This window comes from Leptodactylus fuscus, chromosome 7 (genome assembly GCF_031893055.1).
Source record: "Leptodactylus fuscus isolate aLepFus1 chromosome 7, aLepFus1.hap2, whole genome shotgun sequence".
Lineage (NCBI taxonomy): Eukaryota > Metazoa > Chordata > Amphibia > Anura > Leptodactylidae > Leptodactylus > Leptodactylus fuscus.
In genome coordinates, this window is record NC_134271.1 from 121716962 (window position 1) to 121744197 (window position 27236).

Consider the following 27236-nt stretch of genomic DNA (forward strand, 5'->3'; position numbering starts at 1 on the left):
GAAGGGATTTGAGTGGCGAGCAAGGAGGGGGGGGGAAGGGATTTGCGTGGCGAGCAAGGTGGGGGGGAGGGATTTGCGTGGCGAGCAAGGTGGGGGGAAGGGATTTGCGTGGCGAGCAAGGTGGGGGGAAGGGATTTGCGTGGCGAGCAAGGTGGGGGGGGGAAGGGATTTGAGTGGTGAGCAAGGGGGGGGGAAGGGATTTGCGTGGCGAGCAAGGAGGGGGGGGGGGAAGGGATTTGCGTGGCGAGCAAGGAGGGGGGAAGGGATTTGCGTGGCGAGCAAGGTGGGGGGGGGGAAGTGATTTGCGTGGCGAGCAAGGTGGGGGGGGAAGGGATTTGCGTGGCGAGCAAGGTGGGCGGAGGAATTTGCGTGGCGAGCAAGGTGGGGGGGAAGGGATTTGCGTGGCGAGCAAGGTGGGGGGGAAGGGATTTGCGTGGCGAGCAAGGTGGGGGGGAAGGGATTTGCGTGGCGAGCAAGGTGGGGGGGAAGGGATTTGCGTGGCGAGCAAGGTGGGGGGGAAGGGATTTGCGTGGCGAGCAAGGTGGGGGGGAAGGGATTTGCGTGGCGAGCAAGGTGGGGGGGAAGGGATTTGCGTGGCGAGCAAGGTGGGGGGGGGGGGAAGGGATTTGTGTGGCGAGCAAGGAGGGCGGAGGAATTTGCGTGGCGAGCAAGGAGGGAAGGGATTTGCATGGAGAGCAAGGTGGGAAGGAAGGGGGAGGGAGGGGGGGATTTGCGTGAAGAGGGTAGTGGGATGGAAAGGGGAAGGGGGGGGGAGGATTGTGTGTGGAGGGAGATTTGCATGGAGAGCGAAGGGGATGTAAGGAGTTACTGGCTTTTGCTGCCGGTATGCATTTATCTCCTTTTGAGACAGTTAATGTAACAAAATAAAACCATAAGACAGGCAGCTAATATTAAACATTTTATGCTTTTGAGTATACCTTTAAGAAAGTAATTTCTCCACAAAAAGTCACATGGGAGAATTAAAAAAAATAAATAAGGTCATTAATGCACATAAAACAGGTAATCCTGTTCATTGCTCAGCAGCATGGCACAATTAGATTATTGTTCATTATATATAACAGTAAGAAAATCGACATTAAAGAGACACTAAACCCATGAAAAATAAATAAGTCACAATTAAAAGCATGACGTCTTCAGCCAACATTAGAAACTGGAGTGCCAGGATCACAAAGGAGTCATTACAATGACTACACTGGCCATTATACAAGCCGAGTGCAAGAGGGGGCACTTTACTTACATAAGAGGGGATCATGTATAAAAAAAACCTAGTGCTGGACCAACACAGATATTACCCAGGGCAACCAGATGCTTGCTTTCATTTTCTAACCATCACTTGCAAATTCACTTAAATAGGACAGGTTGCCAAGAGAAATACCAGTGTTCTAGCTGCACCAGATTTAATACACACCACTTCCAGAGTGGTCAAGACCAAAAAATAAATAAAAATTCATCAGAAGACAACATACATGCTGCCTAAGTGCTGGCCGATACGTCATACAGTTAATAGGAATAGTTCTCTTTAACAAATAAGATTAATGTAGCACACAAGGTACCAGCTGGATGCCACCACCAAGGTGGTAAGAATAGTCCTTCAGTTAAGGTTTAGCGTCACAGTATTTCATGCTTGGCTTAAAAGCCAAAACAGTATTTTTTTTTGTTTTTTTTTTCTTTAAAATTATTTATCCAGCAAGAGTGGGATAGTCTCAAAAACAGGAAGTGTTAACGCCAACCATGTCTAGCCATGTAAAACATAGCTTAGGATGGGTGACGCCAGGCTGTATTGACAAAGATCCACGTGTTGCCAAATTCCAGTAGTCTGCATGGTTATGGTACAGAGTTAGTCTTTTAGTGTCCTTACGACATAGGGTCGTCATCTGGGCTTCTTATCCAAGCTGAATAGGCAGATCTTCTCCATACTTCTTGATTAGTTTACTATGATTATGATCCACAGACCACTGCTGAGGAAGAAACTTGGGTGCCATCTTGTCCAGGAAGTGTTGACGCCAGCGTTTCTCCAATGCCATTAGGGATTTCAGGCCACCTTTTGCAAAGCACTGAACTACTTTCAGTCCATGTGGAGTATAAGTTTCATTGAAGATTCTAGAAGAGCAAATATGTCAGTTTAGTAGAGTGAAAGATCTGGCCAGGGCTGTGTAAGAGCTAGAATGTTTGGCTCTTTACCAAAAAAGACTGGTAGGGGAAATTAGACTTAGGTTGTCCCATGAAAAGCATCCCATCTATACTGCTAGTTTATGTGGATACAAGACTTTTCCTAAATACATTGCTTTATCAAAACTGCTTTGTTTGGCAGCTATCTTAGTTTATTCACTTCATTGTTTACACTCTGTTTCTATGGCCACATGGCTTATCTGCTTAGTTCCCAAGTGACATAGCTGCCTGCTCTCAGGGGGCGGAAGGGAGGGGCTGAGTGCACTGCAGCAGCTCTGAGCTGTTATGTGTGACCAGTAATGGAGTTACTCCGATAGGGGAGGGGGGAGGTGAGAGCTCTGTGCTGTCTATCTTCAGCTCGGCTTTAATTGACTTTGGCTGATAAGGGCTGAGATAGGGAGTCCATTACCTCTGTATGTAATGCAACCTGACTTAAATCCAGCTCTGCTACATCAGTTTCCACATCAGCTTCATACTGTGGTAATTCATTACCAATCCATCATTACTGACTGTAAACAAAGCAGAGCAAGTGAAACCCTTCCCACCAATGTGCCAAGAAAACCAGGAAGTGAAGAGAGCACACAGGTTGGTGAACAAGGGTTATGGGAATACCCCTTTAACCTTTGGCACACCAGCTGTCTTAAGACTACAACTCCCAGCATATGTAGTTGCTCTGCTGTTCTTGGAACTCCCATGGAAGTGAATGGAGCATGTTGGGAGTTGTAGTCTCACAGCAGCTGGAGTGCGAAAGGTTGCTGAACCCAGCCCTAGACTAAAGAAAATCTAAGAAGGACAGCTTGTTACCCATACCAGCAATAGGCAACCTTATGGAGCTACAGTTCCCAGCATGTATGGGTAGCTTCAAGAGCAGGCATGCAAGTGAATTGAGCATACTGGTAGTTTTTTTTTCCCCTTTATGTAGATTGTGAGCCCCATATAGGGATCACAATGTACTCCCCCCACCCCCTATCAGTATGTCTTTGTAGAATGGGTAGAAATCCAAGCAAACATGGGGAGAATGTACAACCTCCTTGCCAGCAGGAGTCGAACCCAGGACTCCAGCACTGCAAGGTTGCAGTGCAAACCACTAATCCACCGTGTTGCCCCTGAGCATACTGGTAGTTTACAGTAGATTGAGTGCTTAAGGTTGCTGAAACCCCCACCACCACCACCTACCTAAGGTTAGGTACTAAAAGTCAGATTGTTGGATGGGGTCTAATGTCAAGCCACAAGAATGGAGTCCTCGGTAAAAGCAGATCAAGCAGTTCTTCTACTAATCTTTATAGGACTACCAGACACAGAAGATTGTAAAACTGTCTCTTTGGCAGTCCACAGTGAGGAACAGAGAGCAAGTATCTGAACCACATAATGGATCGTTACTTCCCAACTGCAACCACATGAAAACCCAGTCACTGACTTTGCAGTAATATCTTGTCCAAGACTGACACATTAACCAACTATTTGGTCAGTTTTAAGTCTCACCTGGTCTCCAGGTTTGCCGCTTCTTTTAGGATCTCTTCAGTCACTTCATTAGTTGAGTAAAATGCTTTGATCTCATACAGCAGCTCTGCTCTACGGTTCTCTGGTAGCCTACATGCATTGAGAAGAGCTCTTGCCGCTGAGCGCACCTGTCTTCTTACAGGATCCTCCAACATACGCACCCCCTCCTCACAGCCAATGGGTGCACAAAACTCTATGGCTAGCTGCTGTTTCAAGTTGTTATCGTAGTAGTTTGACACCGCATGGCAGGATGTGCAGAGCAGCAGGACATCATGAGAATTATGGTCCTTCATCTGAATAGGAAAGTGACGTCTGTATTCATGAGGTACGATGTTCTTCCTATAGAGGAAACAATAGACAAAATGGTAGCTTTAGTACTATTGCAGTTTAAGAAAGTCTGGCACCTTCACTCCACCTTCCACAGATTCAGTTAACAGGTTATTACTTTTAACCTGTGTGAGAAGGTGACAGAGTGCTGAGTCCAGCAATATCAGCCCCAGGTTTCTGATGTATTTGGTCCAGGTGGATCTGGAGTAGACCTCAGTCCAGATGTAGATCCTAGGCTCATTACTGGGCCAGAAGGCGGCTGCAGCTCCTGTATTGTGTGCAGTTCCATGAGGTGAAAGGAGGTGTGTGGTTCTGTCCTATAACCCGAGTCCGGTGAAACTATATTGCTCCTGTTTTGTTCTTGTGGCTGGAAGTAAGCCACACTTCTAGTTAGGTTAACCTACTATTTTAGTTGCTCAGACGAGCAGGTTTTTATTTTGTTTCAGCCTGAAGTTAAGGCTGTATTTTGTGCCTGAAGTCAAGGTTTATTTATTTTCCTGTTTTTCTAAATGAACCAGTTTGCTGCACATTGTGTGTCCCTGTCTTGACTGTTCAGGTGCGCCCCCACTGTTTCTATGAACTACGTTCCCCACACCTGATTATATCAGCCAGACTCAGCATAGGGGTATTAACTAGAGTTTATTAAGTAAAATTTTTCCACAGGCCGACTGCATCACAAAATTCTGACAGCCATGGTCAGAAGCAGTAAAGATTCTAGTAAATGAATTCTTATCAGAGGAATATGCAACAAGCTATAAATATTAAGTTGTATTATTACTTATATAGCCCCATCATATTCCGCAGTGCTTTACAGATATCGTCAGTCACTGTCCCATATAGGGCTCACAATCTACATTTCCCATCAGTATGTCTTTGGTGTGTGGCAGGAAACCGAAGTACCTGGAGGAAACCCACGCAAACCCGGAAAGAAAATACAAACTCCTTGCAGATGTTGCCCTTGGCAGGATTTGAACCTAGGACTCCAGCACTGCAAGGCTGCAGTGCTAACCACTGAGCCACCGTGTCGTGTATGAGAATTAAAAAATACATTTTAAAGCCAGGGCCACTTTTGTTTACATCTTCAGCCCAGACTGGTGAGGATGCCAACTCCACAGCCCTGCTAATACCATTTAACCCTGTTCTGGATAGAAGACATTTATATCTGTTGCGGGTACAACTTTTGTTACTCTCAGTAACTCAGTCTTCTATGAATGGAGGAATAACATATCCTTTACCATTATGCCATTCATTCCTTCGGGCCTGATTGTGCGTAGATGTCTGATACAAAAAGCATAACGCAATACAAAGTACACTTACCGTATATAGGACTCCCTTTTGCCACAAACCACACAAAGATTTTCCTTCACAGTTAGATAGTAATCGACATTAGACTCAGGACGGCCAGAAGGCTCAAAACGTAGCCTCACTACAAAGGGATCACTGCTGACCAAGTCTATGAGAAGACATAAAAGGATTGAAAACTTCTGACAGTCAAGACTACAGATAAAATACAATTTGGCACGCAACGCACTACTGACCTCCAATGCCTTTATCTAGATACCACTGTGCTTTCTTCCTATCACAAGTACATAGAGGCTGACCATCAGGAGCATGAAGGAAACAGTTATCATACAGAGGAGACTTCCTGCAACCACAAGATAAAATAGAGGAATCCGTTAGAGAAACAGGATAAGCATTAAAATGTTATAAGCTACATATAACCTCATATTATAGAATTACACATACTTGGGATTTAGCACCCGACATACTTCAGCTAGTGCTTTCTGGATATAACCAACAAGTTAAAGGGGTTGTCCCATCACAAGGATCCTATCTATACTGCTAGCTTATGTGGATTTAAGACTTTTCCTAAATGCATTGCTTTATCAAAACTGTTTGGCCGCTATCTTAGTTTATTCGCTTAATTTGTTTACACTGTTTCTATGGCCCTTGGGATTATCTGCTCATTTGTCAAGTGATGTAGCTGCCTGCTCTCAGCGAAGAGGGAGGGGCTGGGAGCAGCTCTGAGCCGTTTGTGTCTTAAGTAGCGGAGCTTCTCAGAGAGCTCCAGGATTTCTGAGCTCTTATCAGTCAGTTAAACTGAATTTAGCTGATAAGAGCTGAGATAGGGAGTCCGTTACCTCTGTATGTAATGCAAACTGACTCAAATCCAGCTCTGCTACATCAGCTTTACACTGTGGCAATTCATTTACAACCAATCCTGTGCAAGTGAAACCCCGCCCACCTATGTGCTGAGAAAAGCAGGAAGTGAAGAGAGCACAACAGCCTGCAGGTTAGTGAACAAGCATCATGGGAATACCCCTTTAAAGCAGGAGCTAGCCTACACTGACGCCAGAATGGTTTAAAGAACTCCATGTAATAACTGGACACAAACTAGTCCAATAAAAACCTGCTGTGCTTTCCCCAAGATTGACTATTTTCAGATCACCTTTAGCAGATAAGGAACAAGCAAATGGGTTGACATTTAGTTTGAGAGACCCATGATCTTAATTGAATACCTCACTGAATATCCAACTCCCAGAGGTTTCTTCTTGTGTTTGCGAGGATCACCCTGAGAATTAGAGCCAGATTGTTCTATTGGACCTTCATTCTTCGGTTTTGGAACAGAGTTTACATCTCCATTTACAACACCTTTTCCTTTAAACGGAACATCGATCAGCCCTTGGCATTTTCCCAGGAAAGATTCCCATTGTGTGGGAGGATCAGAAGAGAAGAACCCCAATAATTGTAGAAAGAGGGCTACAGAAACTTGGGCATCTCTGGCAGCATAGAACACCTGAAAGGACAAAAAGGTCAGTTTAGATGAAATCTTAAGAACCTTATAACAGTCTAAAGCTCTCCCATTCCCATTTACCTAAACTTAGGCCAGAAACTAATGTGGTGTAAAGACGTGGCAAAATCCGCAGCATTTTACAGTACCTGCAAAGTGGATTTCATTCTAGCCATTCCTATCCACATATTGCAGAAAAATACCAGAACAGAAATACCGTGATTTCCAAAACCATTGCGTTTTTGGAAGCCGCATACAGAAATTTTGACAGTTTACTTATAAGTATAATAAAAGCAAAGAGTCCACAGAGGAAGACTGTGGACTTTCAGTGTACAAGCACCACGGGAAAAGCCACGATTAGAGATGAGTGAGTACTATTTGAAACGGCCGTTTCGAATAGCATGCACCCATAGGATTGAATGGAAGGGGCCGGCACAAAGGGGGCTAAGCGGCCGGTGGCAAAGTCTGCGTCTATTCATTCCTATGGCTGTGTGCAATTTGAAACGGGAGTTTCGAATAGTACTTGCTCATCTCTAGCCACGATGTGTTTCCTGCAGAAAGGCACACACAATCTTGGTGCAGAGTCCACAGCTTGAGACTCTGCTGATGAAGACCATTCATCTGGGCCTAGTTAGCAGCGGAAAGCTAATGCCCTAACATTGCCACCCCATCTGGTCTAGACCACAGCAGAAAATGAAGAGGAATGCCTTTACATTTGCCTCTGTGTGAATATATACTTATACTATAAACTATGACAGAAGACAAATGCAATGCTGTACGGTAACATACCTGGTCCTGTGTAAATTCTTCAGCATCCCAGTTACTACATCGAAGCTGAAACGATTTATCCAGAGGATAGCATAGGATAGTTTCAGATAGAGATTTAAGACTGAGACTGTTCTGAAAACTGCCCCTCCTGAATAAAGAAGTACATAAATATAGTATGAATGTCAAAAACTGTGACAAGTGTCCAAGTAAAGCTGGTTAACAAACAGTAACCTATTAACTAGTCAAGGAGTATGGATTTTATATGGTAATATTTAACATGTGGAGACATTCAGTTGCCCAGAGATCAGTCATCAGTGACATCTGAATGTGTGTGTAAAATTAAGCAGGGGCAGGATTTACAGTTAATGCACAAGCATTCTGGTGCAATTCTGAGAGACCAGTCAAAAAAAACAACACATTTCTGCAAGGTGGGACCTTAATTTCTGAACCTTTCAGACAGGTGAGCAAGGCTTACAAAAAAGGGGCAAGGCTCATCTGGGAAATGGCTGGTCTATAAAGCAATACTTTGGGACAAATTTATTAAGACTGGCATATAATACTCCAGTCTAAACAGACTCAACTGGTGCAGAAGCCAAGAGATTTATGAAGCAGCTGCAGGTTTTTTGTTTTTTTTTTACAAATCTGTCAGGTCCCAGTGCTGGAATTGAACTATACATTAGTTGTAGTAAGTCAGCTTAATGGGGCAGGAGAGGTGTGGATTGAGGTGAAAATGTGGTGCAAGAAAAGGCCTTGTCCAAACATGCACCTCAATATCATCCCTTTATGTTCCCTAACAATATGCCAGATTTATCAGCCAGCATCTAGTCAGTGTGACAAACTAAAAGTTATGTGAAAAGACACAACTGGCTACTCCAACTTTTGGACTATAGCTTAAGAAAGACATTGAGAGCGAACTCTGCCCCAAACATCCTTGGAATATATTTTGGATAGTTCCAACCAAGGAACCCAAGTTCCTATGCCACCTCCTAACAGTTATGCATGCCACTTCAGTAACATTAGGGACACCTACCTCTGTCTCATTGCCAGGTAACGGATATCAACAATGCCCTTTACAGTGAGGCCATAGTCATTCATCAATTTTGAGGCATCATCCCAGCAACCAACACCAACTTTCAGGATGCTATTGTTTCCCAGTAGTGCTATTAACGTCTTGGGAATGTTGCAGCCAGAGTTGACCAATCGGGGCAGACGAACCAGGACACAAAGGCCACTGTGGGAGGCCATCTGTAGCAGGGAGATAGGGTTTGTTCTCCCATCTACAGACACCTGAAAGGAAGGGGAAGGAAAAAAAATAAAATAAAAAAAAAGAGAAATAAGATACAATGCGGACAAGGTCACTATATGACTGCCAAAAAGCAAGCACAAATGCCAGACTAATGTGATGCCAGGGTCGCAGAGCAAGCTTGCAACATTAGAGTCCATTCACACGGAGGAAAATTGTGAGGAATCAGGTGTGACATTTCAGCACTGGGGGGGGGGGGGGGGGGGCTTTAATGGGAGGCTTTCCCCCCCCCCCAGCACTGAGTGTGACAAGGATTCCACACCAAATGCAGCACCATTTTCCTTGGTGTGAATGCACCCTAAGGAAGTGAGCAGTTGCAATCTTCATTAAACATGCATGGCAGTAATACAAGTCAGTCAACGTAGGAGTGCCAAAGTTCTGCAGGAAAGGAAGCCAACTATCAGCTGAAGTGTTCATCTGCCCAAGGCAGTTTTTAATTAGAGTCTAGCCCCAAGAGAAGAAAGTCTGTGTAATGTAGAGTCGGATGTAAAAAGTCACCTTTTCACTGGCAGATGAGCTCTGAAACATACACCAAGCAAATAAATAAGTGTACATATATTTTAGACATGCCAGTAATATTCTTAAAGCCTGTTGTGATTTTGTGTGTATTGCAGCATGTGATATCACTTCACTCAAACAGGGGAAGCAGGACCCCCTTATACTCATGCTATACAGTGACCACAGTAGTCAGGCACTTTTCTCATAGATAGGTTATACCTTTCTATTGTGGGACAACACACTAAAGCATCAAAAAACACCACTAACAAAACAGACGATAGTCCAAGCCATAGAACACATACCCACTCGCAGTCCATGCCAAGTACCGGGTATACATCAAGATCTCTCCGTAATAAAGGCCACACGATCTCCCATTCTTCTACCTTAGAAACAATTTTTATTTCACCCTGCAGTATTTCTTCCACCGAAGACACCGAGCGCTTTCTTTCTAAAGGCTGCCGCACATTGTGATCTGTGTTTTGGACCTCTGTCAATCCAGTAGACAAGCGTTTCAGGTCACTGTCTGTATACAGCTGCTGCCTCCGGCGATTAATGAGCTTCCACAGAACAAGGCATCCTACTGTAGTACCCACCAAGGAGGCGACACCAAGGGTTAAACCTGCATGTCTGGGCATTCTGCTGAAACTCCTGTTAATAGAAAGTATTAGACTGAAGGACAGATATGTATTAGTTTGGGCAATAACCTTGATAAGTTGTGGATTCTAAATCCCACAGGAAGCATCAGAAAGAGGCCCATAAATATCAGTGGTACGTTATCCCATATCAATACAGCATTACAAGCCTATACATTGGCCAGAGGCATTACTGTGCATTAGTCTTAACTTCCATTTTTTTTTGCTGTCCTTTGTGCACCCTTTTTTAATTGTTTAAACGGTAGTGCGCCAACACCAAAGTCTATTCTAATAATAATACATTTTATTTATATAGCGCCAACATATTCCGCAGCAGTGTACAATTAGTAGGGTTCAGATACAGACAGAAAGATAGATTACAAAGAAAGGGTGCATTCACACAGAGTAACGTGCCGCGTGATGTGGCACGTATACGGCGTGAGACTTTGTGCGCTGTAAAAGCTTCCATTGATTTCAATGGGAGCCTGGATCGTATATGCCACGTTATTTTGCAGCCGTGATTTCACACACCGTATACGTGCCACATCACGCAGCACGTTACTCCGTGTCAATGCACCCAAAGTCATTTCATACAATGGGCGCTGCTCGCAAGAGCTTACAATCTATGAGGGGGTGACACAAGAGGTAGCAGGGGCGGCATTGCTTATACAATGGTCAGACAATGCTGTAATAGAGGTTACTGTCATTATACAAACATAAAACTTTATGAGCAGTCACCAGTCATGACCTTTAACATGTGGATGAAGCTTCGACATATTAAGTTGCCTGAAATGGCATCATATCATGTGGGGAAATGTGGGAGCGGGGACAGAGAGGGGATACATTTTGGGGATTCTAATGATGGTATACATTAGTATTCTAAACAACTTATATGTTGTTGTAAGGCTAGTAACAAAAGAAACAATTTTGGCCCAATGTGCATTTCTGCAACTTTTTATTCAATATACTGAGCTGTCTGGTGTACTTAGGACAGGGCTGCATCTTCCAGAGATTTATCTTTTTGCAGCTGCTACAAATAGATGGCCATGTGACAAGTGCAAAAAAAAAAACAAACACATTTTCATACCAGACCAAATACAAATTTTTCATAGAAACATTACACCCTAACATTAAAAAAAAAAAAAAAAAGGATCATCAACAAATACTTAAAGGGGAAGTTCAGATTGCCTTTACTGATCCAGTGGACACCGGATCAGTAAAGCGCTCCAACTTGGTCCATATTACATGATTGCAACCAGGCCCCTAAACCTACAGGTCATTTCCTCCACCCCCTTCCTAGAATGCTATAGGGACTGGACCCCAAGGGTCATCATTCCGTGTCTGACTGATAAAGAGGAACCCTGACTTTATTATACCTTTGGCTAGGACACATGGCTAGAGATTGCAGCGGGTACCTATAGCGTAAGCACTAGTGTGATATGGAACCAGCGCAATAAAATACAAGTAGCTAAGCAAAACTGCCACATACAGCAGAGCACAAGAACAACGCGCACGCTGCACAGCCGGACAGTACCTGCACGCCGTCTGCGTTCCACCGCTTCTTCCACACACTTCCTGGAGTGACGTTGGCGTCAGCACGCACGCTACGTAAGCCTCTTATACGTCAGACGAGGTTCTGATTAACCCCTTCACGCCCAGGAGGAGGGCACATAAATGGAGAACCATAGCAGGGCCATTATAGAGGAGGGGCAATGTCGTCTGTCTTCTCTATAGATAGAACGTATACGGTCTTAAAGTAAAATAAAAATGTACTTCAAGTTTCATTCTAGGAAGGCTAGGGGACAACCAATGTGGCCAGCAGTACTCTCACAGAAGAGGGTCCTAGAGTTACCACAGCAATGGTGGTGGTAAATAATACAAACTTCAGGGATTGTTTTTTTTAATTTCATCATCATTGCAACATGCAAGACACAACATGAGTGTCTTCACTTCACTAGCTAGGACAATGGCAGCACTACATCGCTATCTACAGCCACACTACAAGGTCTGGCAATATTAAAGGGAACCTATCATTAAAACTCATTGTTTTCTCACTAACACATCGGAATAGCCTTAAGAAAGTCTATTCTTCTCCTACCTTTAGATGTCTTCTCTGTGCCACCTTTCGCTATTAATCCCGGTTTTCGTTGGTATGCAAATGAGTTCTCTTGCAGCACTGGGGGCGGGCCCAATGCTGCGAGAGAACTCTCCAGCGCCGCCTCCATCTTCTTCAGGAACGTCCTCTTCACGCGTCGTCTTCTGGTGCAGGCTTCAAACTTCTAGGCCTAGGGCAAAGCCGACTGCGCATGCCCGCCAACCATAAGAAAATGGCCGCTTACAATACAGTATACTGCCTCATTAGTCTCACATACACACACACACACACACACAATAAAGCTCCACGTCTTGTTGTCCAAAAAATACAGAAAATATTGGATGTGTTCAGCTACTGTTCAGCTGAGGCTTTCACATGACAGTGGAACCCTGTCAGTGGATCTTTGCTAAAAGCAGCTGAGTACCCCTGAAATAGACAATTATAAAATGTGATCTCACAATCTAACATTACAATCCTCATGTCACAAAACAAATGTCACCATGGAACGCTAAACTACACTGCAACATGTGTCACATTATATGAAGACTAGCAGGAGGACCCGACTTTGCACAGGTATATTTCATTTTTTGTTTGTGTAGTGGCCCCATAAGAATTGTCCAGTTTTGCACTCGTGCATTTTGTATGTCATTTGTGTGTGTGTCTCTGCCCGCAACTTTGTCTGCGTGTTGTTGGCGTCAATGATCCACCTATATTCAGCAAATTGCTGCCATCGATGGTTTGCCTGCTCCGGCGTTTCGGCAGCTCTTAAGCTGTCCTGCTGCTGAACTTGTTCCTCACACCGTGACTGTGATCGTTCCAGCATCTCAGCAGCTCGCTGGGACACCATATAATGAGTGTGTCGTTGGCGTCGATGATCAGCCTGCTCTGGCGTTTTGGAAGCCGTCAAGCTGGTCTGTCACTGAACTCATTCCTCGCGCTGTACCTGTTATTGTTCCAGGATCTCAGCAGCTCGCTGGGAAGCCGTATAATGAGCGTGTTGTTGGATTTGATAATCCACCTGCTCTGGCATTTTAGCAGCTGTGAAGCTGGTCTGCCGCTAAACTCGTTCATTGCGCTGTGCCCGTGATTGTTCCGGCATCTCAGCAGCTCGCTGGAATGCCATATAATGAGCGCATTGTTGATCCATCTGCTCCAGCATTTCGGCAGCTGTTAAGCTGGCCTGCCACTCAATGCATTCCTCACACTGCGCCCGTGATTGTTCTGGCATCACAGCAGCTCGCTGAGACGCAGTATAATGAGCGTGTTGTTGGCACCGATGATCCCCGTCAGCTCCACTTGAGGAGAACTCTGTTGACTTCTGGCTACCTTCATAGTTGTCATTGTCTTAGAACTTTGCAACAAATTAGATTTTCTTTTTTCTGTCATGTGTGAAAGTAGCAAACTGCCAATTTGGATTAAAGGTGTTTTCTCATCTAGTGTGTGAGCACTGCCTAGAGCAGATTAGATAATATGCAAATGCATGTACAGAATGGAATGAGGGTTAGCTGAGTTTTTACACAGAGAGATAACAGACCTGAGATAAGACTGCAACATAAGCAGTTTAATATGTGAACATAAATTCATAACAGTCATTAATCCATGTCATTTATGGCATAAAAAGTAGCCTATGTGTTAATCGAGGTTACAATTTATCTGTGTGCTGAATTTCATTCAAATCCATTCAGCCGTTTTTGTGTGATTGACTAACAAACACACAAACTTTCACATTTATAATATTAGTAGGATAGGATAGGTTAGGATAGGATTGCAATGTGGCATTGAGATATTGATTAGTGGTTGCCTGTGGTGTTGTGTTATGTTAAATGACTTCTGACAATAATCGCTGTAGCAAAAAGTCCAAACTTGGAATTTGCATGTGCCACCACAAACTGACTTATCTGTGATTTGGTTTTCTTTAACATTAAAGCTAGGGAGACATGGCAATGTTCAATTGTGACTTCAAATCACACTAGAGTCACAGGTCAAAAAATTCAATGTACTGTATTTCTAGGGTGTCGCAGGAGACACGTTACATGCTGTGACTGCAACACGACAGTCGCACAAAATACAACCTTGCTTGACTTTTGTCGAATGCAACATCGCTCCCATAGACCTCAATTGTGTCTATGGGAGCGATGTGTTGCAACTGTGTTGCAACTTTATGATTAAAAGACTTTATAACTGAGTCGTTCATGATGTTAAGGATGCTGCCCTCTATAGGGTGGTGTACAGAGTGCACTCTGTTCTCCTAATTCCATCCAGGAGAATAGATTTGCATATTTTTTACCCATAATCCCTAGCTGAGCAGGAATGACTTGTAAGTCTCCGTACTGCCTATGTAGGCAAACACTCTCCCTAATGTGGACGAGTGCCCCCATACCCTGTGTAGCCCTAGTCTGAATCACACAACAGCAAGTCTCAGGCTAGTGTCACATCTGTAGGAGACTCCACTGCAGATTCCACTGAAAATCGGCAGAGAGAAAAGTCCTGCACAGGACGCTACCAGTTTCAGTATAAAACCACTGGAAACCCGATGGACACCTGGCAGATCCCATTATAGTCTATGGCAGTGATGGCGAACCTATGGCACGCGTGCCAGAGAGGGCACGCAGAGCCCCCTCTGCTGGCACGCGTGCTGTCGCCCTGATCGCTCACTAACGGTGAATCCGATGCAGGATTCCCCGTTAGTGAGCGATCGCTGCCTTCAGCTGGTTGTGCAAATGCGCATCCAGCTGAAAGCTGTCAGTGTAGCTCAGTGTAGGCCACGCGTACTACGCGGCCTACACTGACTACAGAGTGTGACCTCTGAACAAGCGCGGGCGTGATGACGTAAGTCATCAGCGCGCGCAGTGAACAGAAGAGAGAACACCCGGCAGCTCTTCAGGTAACTATATTGTGTTTGTTTGCACTGTCAGGGGAGGGGGGCAACGGTAGACATTTCATGTTGTGTAGGAGGGGGCTACTGTAGACTTTCATGCTGTGTGGGTAGGGGGCTACTGTGGACCATTTTATGCTGTATGGGAGGGGGCTACTTTGGACCTTTCATGTTGTGTGGGAGGGGGCTACTGTAGACTTTCATGCTGTGCGGGTAGGGGGCTACTGTGGACCATTTTATGCTGCTACTGTGGATCTTTCATGCTCTGTGGGAGGGGGCTACTGTGGACCATTTCATGTTGTGTGGGAGGGGGCTATTGTGGACCATTTCATGTTGTGTGGGAGGGGGCTACTGTGGACCAGTTCATGTTGTGTGGGAGGGGGCTACTGTGGACCAGTTCATGTTGTGTGGGAGGGGGCTACTGTGGACCAGTTCATGCTGTGTGGGAGGGGGCTACTGTGGACCAGTTCATGCTGTGTGGGAGGGGGCTACTGTGGAGTATACAGGTATAATCCTGTGTGGGGGCCACTGTGGGCCAGATTGTACTGTGTGGGGGGCCACTGAGGGGCAGATTGTACTGTGTGGGGTCCCCTCACTATGTATATCACACAGTATTTGTTTTATAGCAGACGTGAAATTAGTACAGGATGTAATAACATTGCACGGTAAACTATAAAACAGATCCTGTGCGATGTAAATAGTGAAAATTAATTGTTTAAAAGTACAGAATGCAGAGACCTTTACCTTTCAGTACAAGATCTGTAAAGCCCCAGTCACATGACTGTAATTTGTGGGTCCGCAATTGTGGACCCACAGAGTTTTAAGGTTAAATTGCCGTGTTGGCACTCCGTGATAATTTATTTGGTTTTGGGTTGCAGTTTAGGCACTCGGTCTCAAAAAGGTTCGCCATCACTGGTTGTTTGTATTTACCTGTTTTATTATATGATGTTTTGTATGTTGAACAGAAACATAAAATACATTGACAATGTATAAATAACTGTTACTATTCTAATAACATGAGTCATTGAATAATATACAAGTGGAAGAAAAAGTAAACCCCTAAATTGGCCAGATTTATGCACAAATTGCTAATTATATCATTATATCATTATATTATATCATTGTCTCTGTACTGTGACATCACTGCGCACAAAATCCTTCTACTGTGACATCATTATATACACAATTCCTATACTGTGACATGACTGTGTGCATTATCCCTGTACTGTACTGTGACATCACTGTGTATATTATCCCTGTACTGTGACATCACTGTGTGTATTATCCCTGTACTGTGACATCACTGTGTATATTATCCCTGTACTGTGACATCACTGTGTGCTTTATCTCTGTACTGTGACATGACTGTGTGCATTATCCCTGTACTGTACTGTGACATCACTGTGTGTATTATCCCTGTACTGTGACATCACTGTGTGTATTATCTCTGTACTGTGACATGACTGTGTGCATTATCCCTGTACTGTGACATCACTGTGTGCATGGCTGGAGCTGCATGGCAACTTTGATAAACTGCAATGATTGTCAATGGGCAAGATTGATTAAAACTGGTGTTTTGTATACCAGTCTTAGTAAAGGCCCTGTCATATACAAGGCATGCCTGAATTATGAAGAGGCTCCAAGAACACATCCATGCATCAGAATGGAGGCCTGCGCCAGTTAGGAACTGGTATAGATGTTGTGTATAACTTATGCCGCTGCTTTCCACCCATTCTGCCCACATACAGTAAGTGAGGCACAAAAGAGGGAATGTGTTGCACATATGATTCAAGAAAGGACCTTGCGCCAAATGGCCGAGACTTTGTGCATTATCCCTGTACTGTACTGTGACATCACTGTGTGTATTATCCCTGTACTGTGACATCACTGTGTGTATTATCCCTGTACTGTGACATCACTGTGTGTATTATCCCTGTACTGTGACATCACTGTGTGTATTATCCCTGTACTGTGACATCACTGTGTGTATTATCCCTGTACTGTGACATCACTGTGTGTATTATCCCTGTACTGTGACATCACTGTGTGTATTATCCCTGTACTGTGACATCACTGTGTGTATTATCCCTGTACTGTGACATCACTGTGTGTATTATCCCTGTACTGTGACATCACTGTGTGTATTATCTCTGTACTGTGACATCACTGTGTGTATACCTCCCAACTTTTGAAGAACTGAAAGAGGGACAAAATGTGCGGCGCGCACAGCGTGCCGCGGCAAATTTAGCCCCACCCACTTTTGTGTTGACTCCGCCCACTCGTTAATTTTTCATGTGCCCGCACACAGTATAATCCTCCTACAGTCACCCGTAAATTATATGTCCCCCCTCTATCTCTCCCCCAGTTTCATATACACCCTTCATCTTCCCCCCGTTTCATGTCCCTCTTCCATCTCTGCCCCTAGATTCATGTCCCTCCATCTCTGCCCCCAGATTCATGTCCCTCCATCTCTGCCACCAGATTCATGTCCCTCCATCTCTGCCCCCAGATTCATGTCCCTCCATCTCTGCCACCAGATTCATGTCCCTCCATCTCTGCCCCCAGATTCATGTCCCCACATCTCTGCCCCCAGATTCATGTCCCACATCTCTGCCCCCAGTTTCATGTCCACTTCATCTCTGCCCCCAGATTCATGTCCCTCCATCTCTGCCCCCAGATTCATGTCCCCACATCTCTGCCCCCAGTTTCATGTCCACTCCATCTCTGCCCCAGATTCATGTCCCCCATCTCTGCCCCCAGTTTCATGTCCACTTCATCTCTGCCCCCAGATTCATGTCCCTCCATCTCTGCCCCCAGATTCATGTCCCCACATCTCTGCCCCCAGTTTCATGTCCACTCCATCTCTGCCCCCAGATTCATGTCCCTCCATATCTGCCCCCAGATTCATGTCCCCACATCTCTGCCCCCAGATTCATGTCCCACATCTCTGCCCCCCAGATTCATGTCCCACATCTCTGCCCCCAGATTCCTGTCCCTCCATCTCTGCCCCCAGATTCATGTCCCCCATCTCTGCCCCCAGATTCATGTCCCCCCATCTCTGCCCCCAGATTCATGTCCTCTCCATCTCTTCCCCCAGATTCATGTCCCTCATCTCTGCCCCCAGATTCATGTCCCCCATCTCTGCCCTCAGATTCATGTCCTCTCCAACTCTGCCCCCAGATTCATGTCCCCCATCTCTGCCCCCAGTTTCATGTCCACTCCATCTCTGCCCCCAGATTCATGTCCCTCCATCTCTGCCCCCAGATTCATGTCCCTCCATCTCTGCCCCCAGATTCATGTCCCTCCACATATGCCCCCAGATTCATGTCCCCACATCTCTGCCCCCAGATTCATGTCCCACATCTCTGCCCCCAGATTCCTGTCCCTCCACCTCTGCCCCCAGATTCATGTCCCCCATCTCTGCCCCCAGATTCATGTCCTCTCCATCTCTGCCCCCAGTGTCATGCCGTCCTCTCCATCTCTGCCCCCAGTGTCATGCCGTCCTCTCCTTCATCTGCCCCCAGATTCACGTTCCACCTCCACATTAAACTTACCTTCTCCTCCGCTCCCTCGCCGCTCTCTGCCCGCCTCTCTCGCTGACACATGCGGCTGAAGGAAGGAGCTGACATAGGTCAGCTCCTCGCTTCGCCGCTGCCCGCCTCTCTCCCTGACACATGCAGCTGAAGCTGCTCGCGTGCTCGCTTCGCTGCTGCGTCTCTCTCTCACTGACACATGCGGCTGAAGCGACGAGCTGACCTGTGTCAGCTCCTCGCTTCGCCGCTGCCGCCGGCTCCTGGCTTGTACACAAGCCAGGAGCCGGCGGCAGCAGCGAAGCGAGGAGCTGACACAGGTCAGCTCCTCGCTTCAGCCGCATGTGTCAGCGAGAGAGAGACGCAGCGGCGAAGCGAGCACGCGAGCAGCTTCAGCCGCATGTGTCAGGGAGAGAGGCGGGCAGCGGCGAAGCGAGGAGCTGACCTGTGTCAGTTCCTCGCTTCAGCCGCATGTGTTCAACTCAGATCTGCGTCCTCTGGACGCAGATCTGAGTTGAAATCGGGACATACCTCCCTCCAACCGGGACCGCGGGACATGTCACCCAAATCGTGACTGTCCCGCGGAAATCGAGACGGTTGGGAAGTATGCTGTGTGTATTATCCCTGTACTGTGACATCACTGTGTGTATTATCTCTGTACTGTGACATCACTGTGTGTATTATCCCTGTACTGTGACATCACTGTGTGCATGGCTGGAGCTGCATGGCAACTTTGATAAACTGCAATGATTGTCAATGGGCAAGATTGATTAAAATCGGTGTTTTGTATACCAGTCTTAGTAAAGGCCCTGTCATGTACAAGGCATGCCTGAATTATGAAGAGGCTCCAAGAACACATCCATGCATCAGAATGGAGGCCTGCGCCAGTTAGGAACTGGTATAGATGTTGTGTATAACGTATGCCGCTGCTTTTCACCCATTCTGCCCACATTATTAGAATGCAGTAAGCGAGGCACAAAAGAGGGAATGTGTTGCACATATGATTCAAGAAAGGACCTTACGCCAAATGGCCGAGACTATCTCTAACCTACACCAGAAAACTGCTGTATCTGGGATAACAAATTTCCCTCAATGTGGTTGTGTTCCATCAAGTGCTAGGCACAAAAAAATCCAAACTTGCAGAATTTTTGGATGATGGTCACGTCACTGGAATTTGGTGGCTTGATCCATAAGTAGAATGTGACTCACATGAAACATGTCTGTGATGTCATTTTCTTCTTTTTTTAGCAGCCAAGTCATGTCTCAACATAAATTAAAATAAAATAGTCACACTACTTGTATTCCACTTGTACTAGGACTACATTGTTACTTTAGTTGCATCGCCCATCATTCGGTGATAGGAGACGCCATATTGCTCAGAAATTCCAATATAAGTAAGGCTAAGACCACAACATTGGCTGTGACTCCTGTCAAAAAGTCTAAGTCCTGGTCCACATCTGCGTATGGTATTCTGTTCGGGGAGTCCACTTGGGAACGGATTAAAAATCGGTGAGCAATGAAAGCACATGGACCCCATAGATTATAATTAGAGATGAGCGAGTACTGTTCGGATCAGCCGATCCGAACAGCATGCTCGCATAGAAATGAATGGACGTAGCCGACACGCGGGGGGTTAAGCGGCCGGCTGTCGTCAAAGCGGAAGTACCAGGTGCATCCATTCATTTCTATGGAGCGTGCTGTTCGGATCGGCTGATCCGAACAGTACTCGCTCATCTCTAATTATAATGGTGTCTATGTGTTTCCGCATGGTGTCCGTACGAGTCGTGTGGAGAGATAATACTTGAAGCACTATTTTCCTCTCTGCATAATTCATGCAGACACTGCGCAGAAAACATACAAACCCCATTATAGTCTATGGGTCCGTGTGCTTTCATTGCTCACTGCTTTGGACTCCCGGAGCGGCGTACCGAACGCAGATGTGATCCCGGCTTTACATGGCTTGACTTATTTGCAATGGTTAAGACAACCTAGGGGTCAAAACGCAACTCCATTCACTAACATGAGTAACGTAGTCGCAGGGCAACATGGTGATCTTTTAGTCGTGTGACATTAGTGAAGGAATCGATGGCTACATATCAATTTTTGATTCCACGACTGCATTTGTGGCCATTGTGGGGGGACATGAGGCAATGTGGGAGGAAATCAATCCATTTGGGGACACTATGGGGACACAATAGAGTGACTGTTGAGGTCACCATGATGTCAGATAACACTAGTGTCAGTACAGGGCGCAGAATGTGGGGTGAGGTAATATTGGGGTGCACGCTCGGAGGTGACGTCCTCCTGTCCTCGGCCAGGCCGCTGTGTGAGCTCCTGGGGACAGTCAGGGGGAGGAAGCGGTGGATCAGCTGAGGGAGGAGGAGGAGGAGCTCACATCGGCCCCGCAACTTGTGTCTAAACAGCTCGGTGCTTCCCTAGCTGCCATGTCTGTATGACGAGTCCCGGATCACAGGGCGAGCCCGGGCCGTGAGCTGCCGCCATGAGAAGGGACGGGGGATGCGGCATGAGGTCGGTGGTTGGCTTCCTGTCCCGTAGGGGCCTACACGGGGACCCCCTGCTGAAGGAGGACTTACAGCGGAGGAGGCTGCAGGCCTGCAGGAACCTCTACAAGAAGGACCTGCTCGGACACTTCGGCTGTGTCAATGCTATCGAGTTCTCCAACAACGGTGGACATCTGCTGGTGTCAGGTGAGTGACATGACGACCCCAAAATCTGCCTGGCCGCACCCCAGTGTCCGCACCTCCCCGCTGGGTGCACTTGTACGGCCTAGTCGTCTGCTACCTGTGGAGCCACAGCTGTTGGGAAACTACTAGTCCCAGCATGCCCCGACTGCTGCAGAGCCACAGGTAGCAGGCCATTGGCCTGTGCCTATAGTACTGTATGAGGGGGCTGCAGGTCACCTCTGCTCCTGGGTATGGGGGCAGACTAATAATCAAGCAGTCTCATAGGAGATTGGTGGTAATCTTCCTGCATCAGGGGTATCTATGAGCAGTGATCCCCAGTTACATGAGCTATTACAGCAGACCCTCAAGATCTTGGTAAGAGTCTTATTCAAGTCTCACATTTACTCAAGAATCCGACCCCACTGATGTCATCTCAGTTATTAGTCTTATGGGCTATAAGAACTAAGACTGAAAAGCTGAAGCCCTGGTGGTCTCCGCCAGTCTTTGTTTGTGTTGATGACATCACATCTGCTGTAGCCAATCACTGGCCTGAGGGGAACGCTGGTATGTACAGCACAAGACCCCTGAGAGCAGTGATTGGCTGCCGCAGTCATGTGGGTGTGACATCATCATTGCAGAACAACTAAAGAAAACAAACAATGCTATCTGCTCCAATGGCCTAGTATTTAAAGGGATTTTCCAGGCAAATGATATTGATGACCTCTGCTTAATATCAGATTGGCAAGGCACTTAGGACCCCTACTGATCAGCTGTATGAAGAACATAGACAGATAGCTGTATTCTCTGTGTAGTGAGACCTGAGTTACTGCAAGCGCATGGACGCTGACCTTTAGTAACTTAGCTCATGGAGAACGCAGCTATATCCTGGTTCTGTTCTCTGTATAGTGGCTGCTAAGATCAGCGTGGTGATTCTGGGTGTCAGCCCCCCGCCGATCTGATATTGGTGATCTTTCCTAGGAATAGGCCATCTGTATCTTTATCCCGATAAACCATTTTAAGTGTATGTTCACACGTAGGAATTTGGTTTGAATTCCACTTCAAAATTGGGATCAAATTTTGTATTGTATTCAATGAGAGGCAGAGATCAAAGCAGGACTCTGCTCGATCTTGCCACCGATACCACAGCTGATCAGCTGCAAAACCTGTGGTGCCAGTTACTCAGCTGATCAGCCCCATTCATCTGGAGCTAATCCTTCTTCATTTTGGCCATGTGAATGGTTCTTAACAGGCAAGCAATGGTTCTTTTCTTTTCCTCACATTCTCTGGTTTTGGTAAATTTTTTGTGAAATCATGGAGAACCCCTTTAAAAGCAAAGTGAATGTTCAGGGCAGATAATTTGTCATTCAGTAAGGCCTGGTTCACGTCTGCATCGGTATTCTGATCGGGGAGTCCGGTTGCGGACTGCATGAACGGAATACTGAACGCATTAGAAAATGGTTAGCAGAGAAATCACACAGACCCCATAGACTATAATGGGGTCCGTGTGTTTTCTGCACGGTGTTCGCACGAATCATGCAGAGAGAAAACTACTGCAAGCGGAAAACACACAGACCCCATAGATTATAATGGGGTCCATGTGTTGTCCGCACGAATCATGCAGAGAGAAAACTACTGCAAGCGGAAAACACACGGACCCCACTATAATCTATGGGGTTCATGTGGTTTTTCTGCTAACCATTTTCTATTGCGTTTAGTATTCCGTTCGGGTGGACTCCCGGAATGGAATACCAAACGCAGATGTGAATCAGGCCTAAGTTGTGTTCTTGGTTGTCATTTATAAGTCGTATGACATCTTTATGTGTTGTGAATATCCTTGAGATCCAACCCGAGTAGCTGGGTCCAGGCATTGCTATGTTGTGTGTAAATAGGCATATTATGATCACAACAATACAGCAAAAACTCTGATTGCTTATTCTTAGAAGAGAAAAATAGTTCTTGAGAAACTGGCCATAACTTGTAGACTCACCGTTAAAGGGGTTATCCTTTAGGAAAGGCCACCAATATTTTGATTGGTGGAGGTCTGACTTTCGAGGACCCCTCAAGTTATCTGGGTCAGTGTGGCTCTTGGTAATATTTACATGCCGGGATCTGCGCTGCTCACTCGCTGTACAAAGTGTAGTCACGGCTTTAGGTACTGCAAAGCTGCTCCATAGACTTCAGTGGGGCAGCAGTACTTGAAGCCACGGCTACACTTTGCAAGAATATTACAGGGAGCCACGGTATCCCAGAGTGGCTCATCTGTGGGGGGTGGGTCGCAGCTGTCGTACCCTGCAGATCTAATATTTACGGCCTATCCTAAGGACAGGTTGTCAATATTACAAAGTATAAAACCCCTTTAAACTCCAGCTGAGGGATTATTAGTGCGACGGATCATTCATATTGTCTGCCAATAATATCTGGCTTTATAGTTTATTCACAAAATCTCTCTCTGCATCCTGCGCTTGCTTAGGGCTAGTTCACACGTGAGTATAAGGGGAGGTTTTTGACAGCGGATTTCGCGTCCAAAACCTCCCCTTATAATGGTGGTCTATGGAGACCGCCGGGCTTCTGTTCTCCGCTAGCGGCGAGCTGCTGCTAGCGGAGAAAAGAAAGGACATGTCCTTTCTTCAGGCGGAAGCCGCGCAGGCTCAGCCGCGCGGCTTCCTCCTATGTCGGCTCATTCATTTGAGCCGACAGCAGAGGGTTAAGCCGCGACAGCGATGGTCGCGGCGGGCGGGTTTTGACAAGAGAGAGACGCGGCTCGCCGCATCTCTCTCTGTGTCAAAACCCGCGCGGGCAGTTCACGTGTGAACTAGCCCTTAGTGTGCGGGATTTGATGTTCAAAGATTGTCCATTTCTTAGTTCTAGCTGCTTGTAAGGGAATTTTATTGTCTTATTCTTCTTCAGTTATCTTTTAGGCTTTGCATACAGTGGCCGGATTTACTATTGTAGGCAGCGGCATAAACAGGGCGCATCTAGTTTGGGCTATACATTTTTCAACATGCTAGACGTGTGTGTGCGGAGTCTCAGAAAATGGGGATTTGGCTTTAAATGCCCCAAAATAGCATAAAAAATTCTGTCTCAATGTGAGCAAACTAAAAGGTGGTGTAAACTTAGACGAGAAGGCCTAAAAATAGGCCGGATCTGTCATCCAGCGGCAGTCACTGTGAGGAATCTGGCTTAGGGTATGGTCACACAATGGAGTTTGGAGATGAATTGGAGCTAGTCTTCTTCCTCAAAATCTCCTTCAAAAACTGGCTTTATTGCCGGCCTGGATACTTCTATATTCCAGTGCCCTGAAAAAAGGAGACTCCTGCTGGATCTCGATGTGGTTGAATCACCACAGAAACCGCGACGTGAGGCCTCATTGTCTATGAGCCTATTCAGACGCACAGCAGGAAGCCTCAACTTCGACTTTCTGTCATGGTTCCACGGGGCTGTTTTTTGGAGAGGATTTTGAGGTGGAGGGCTGCCACAAAATCCTCTCAAAATTTCACTGTGTGAACAGACCCTTACACCTGATGGCATCGTGTGATAAGATACCATACACTGATATCAATGACTAAACTCAGCACGTAGGCTATCTGCCATCTTCCTGTAGCAGGTGATATGTGTACTTATAGCCTTTATGTTCTCCATCATATATCTGTCAGTAGTTTTCTCATGTTGATAAGTATTGAACATTGGTGGACTTATACATGCAGTATATGACTATTTATTCCTGTGTGTTTAGGTCCGTGTCATGTAAATCACAATTCTTATGTATTTATGCTCTTAATATTCTTTCATCTTCTGATAGCAGACTATTGTATTTCTTTTATCCTTTACATAATCTTGGCAGCAGCCATCTTGCCTGAGCCGCTGATAATAGCTTTACAGTAGTCACATTGAGCATAGGGAAGTGTAGTCTGCAAATGTTCATTGACTTCTATAGGGCGTGATGTGCGACCCTATCTATTTATTATCTATCTATCTATCTATCTATCTATCTATCTATCTATCTATCTATCTCCTCTCTATCTATTTATCTCCTATCTATCTATTTATCTATCTCCTATCTGTCTGTCTATCTATCTATCTATCTGTAATATCTGTCTGTCTTATCTATCTATCTATCTATCTATCTATCTATCTATCTATCTATCTATCTATCTCCTATCTATCTCTATGTAACATCTATCTATCTATCTATCTATCTATCTATCTATCTATCTATCTATCTGTCTGTCTATCTCTATGTAATATCTATCTATCTATCTATCTATCTATCTATCTATCTATCTATCTATCTCTATGTAATATCTATCTATCTATCATCTCCTATCCTATCTATCTATCCATCTATCTATATATCCATCCATCTAATCCTGCTTGTTATGATAATGAAATGACTTCTGAAAATTGATCCCTACAGAATAGGAAGTGTCAGCCTATTATGAGGATCTTGTTGCACCATGATACTGCATCATTTTAGAATATTCTTTTTACTATAGATAATGACGTGAAAAAAATATCAGAGGGGTTGCTTAGGATTTTCATAAACTGGTCCCAAAGTACAGAACGTGATAAAATAACTTTCCAGTCACGTGATTATTCCAATTGCTCCAGTCTTTGCTCGCTTTCTACAATTTCTTGTGCATTACCACTGCAACCAGTCACTTCTCTGTGCGGTCAGGTCATGTTTGGGTTATTTCTTCTTTCCTGTACAACTGTATTGTATAGATATACTTGTGTTTCCATCAGTGCCATTGCTTTCCAGTGGAGCTGCAAGTCTTGAGGGAGGGGGTACAGAATTGCCTGTTCTGGTATGGGACTCAATGGTCAGATTCTCGCCAATATAGCTGTTTACATTAGTTCAAGTGATCTGCAATTGAGCAAATGATCTGATAATTTTTTTGACCATCTGCAGCCGATCCCATGAGGTCCTGTGATGGAGAGCTGAGCTAATGGTTCACCACAATTATTATTTTTGAGACTTTTTTTTTCTTGTGTGATAGTTATTGCAGATAAACTCTTTTCCTCTGCAACCATTTTGGTTTTTCAATTTTAATTTTTTATTACTTGCCTTCCAAAAGCTGTAACTTAAAATTTTTTTGATGACAGAGCCTTATGAAAGCTTATTTTTTGCGGGACAGATTGTATTTCCTAAGGGTACCACTTCATATTCTGTACGATGTACTGGAAAACTGCAAAAAAATTAAAAATGAGAGGAATTTAGGAAAAAAATGGGTTTTGATTTATGATGTTGTAATGTGCAGCCAAAATAATAAGTTAGGGCGGGTTCACATCTGTGTCCGTTCTCCGGTTTAGCCAATCTGGCTGGTTTCCATCTTCTGCCCCGCGGAACTGGACAGGAGACGGAAACCCGGTGATCAGCTTTCAAACTCATTCTCTTGAATGGGTTTGCAGAGGTGAACGCCCATGTGCATCTTCTGCTTGTCCGCAGGGAAACTGTTTTTTTTAACCAGTCACAAAGTCAGACATGCAGGACTTCTGGGTTGGCTAAACTGGAGACCGGGCCTTAGCTATATTTGTTGGGTCATTACAATTACTCCAGTTACAAATTCTTTTATTTTTGTGGGCTCAGATGTACATTTTATTAACACTAATTTGAGACATGCCTGTCATTTTATTGCCTTTTATTAAATTTTTTAAGATATTTAAATTTTTTTCCTGCAACAAGGTTCACCGTATGACTAGAATCTTTTGAAGTTTGGGCATTTTTGGACTCGGAGATACCTAATATCTTTATGTATAATTTTATTTATTTATCTTTATTTTAGATTTAGGAAAAGGACAGCTCTTTGATTTTATTTATTTTTGAATATATATTTGAAAACGTTAATTTCTTATTTTTTTTTTCCTCCTTTTTTTGTACCGCAAGTGGGCTTGAGCCTGTGATCTTTAAATCTCTTATCCCATAGACTGAAATCCTATTGTGTTTGGATGTTTGTGAGTTTGGATGTTTGTTCCTCAATCACGCAAAAACGGCTGTACGGATTTGCATGAAATTTACCACATACATAGATAGGAACCCCAATTA

General features: G+C 45.1%; 2 protein-coding genes across 2 annotated transcripts in view; one reads left to right on the forward strand and one right to left on the reverse strand.

The window, feature by feature from the left end:
• Positions 1–1123: 1123 nt before the first annotated feature.
• EXD2 (exonuclease 3'-5' domain containing 2) lies at positions 1124–11586 on the reverse strand. The gene is made up of 9 exons (XM_075282992.1): positions 11544–11586; positions 9680–10025; positions 8607–8863; positions 7598–7724; positions 6537–6814; positions 5556–5662; positions 5335–5470; positions 3673–4029; positions 1124–2121 (listed from the first exon to the last, which is right to left on the reverse strand). The coding sequence occupies exons 2-9, from the start codon at positions 10010–10012 to the stop codon at positions 1905–1907; spliced, it is 1812 nt and encodes a 603-aa protein (XP_075139093.1). The 5' UTR covers positions 10013–10025; positions 11544–11586; the 3' UTR covers positions 1124–1904.
• Positions 11587–20892: 9306 nt separating this feature from the next.
• DCAF5 (DDB1 and CUL4 associated factor 5) overlaps positions 20893–27236 on the forward strand; it is a 40098-nt gene continuing 33754 nt past the window's right edge. Inside the window, exon 1 of the mRNA XM_075282975.1 lies at positions 20893–21217. Within this exon, the coding sequence (XP_075139076.1) occupies positions 21010–21217 (208 nt within the window). The 5' untranslated portion in view covers positions 20893–21009. The remainder of the gene's footprint in view (positions 21218–27236) is intronic.

Excerpts from the sequence above, each read along its gene's own strand:
- EXD2 (XM_075282992.1), bottom strand. The coding sequence starts at position 10,012 with ATGCCCAGACATGCAGGTTTAACCCTTGGTGTCGCCTCCTTGGTGGGT. Across the intron at positions 5,663-6,536 it reads GGAGTTGGATATTCAGTGAG|GAAGTCTCCTCTGTATGATA; the intron begins GTATTCAATTAA and ends TTGTGGTTGCAG. Across the intron at positions 2,122-3,672 it reads GCGGCAAACCTGGAGACCAG|AATCTTCAATGAAACTTATA; the intron begins GTGAGACTTAAA and ends TTGCTCTTCTAG.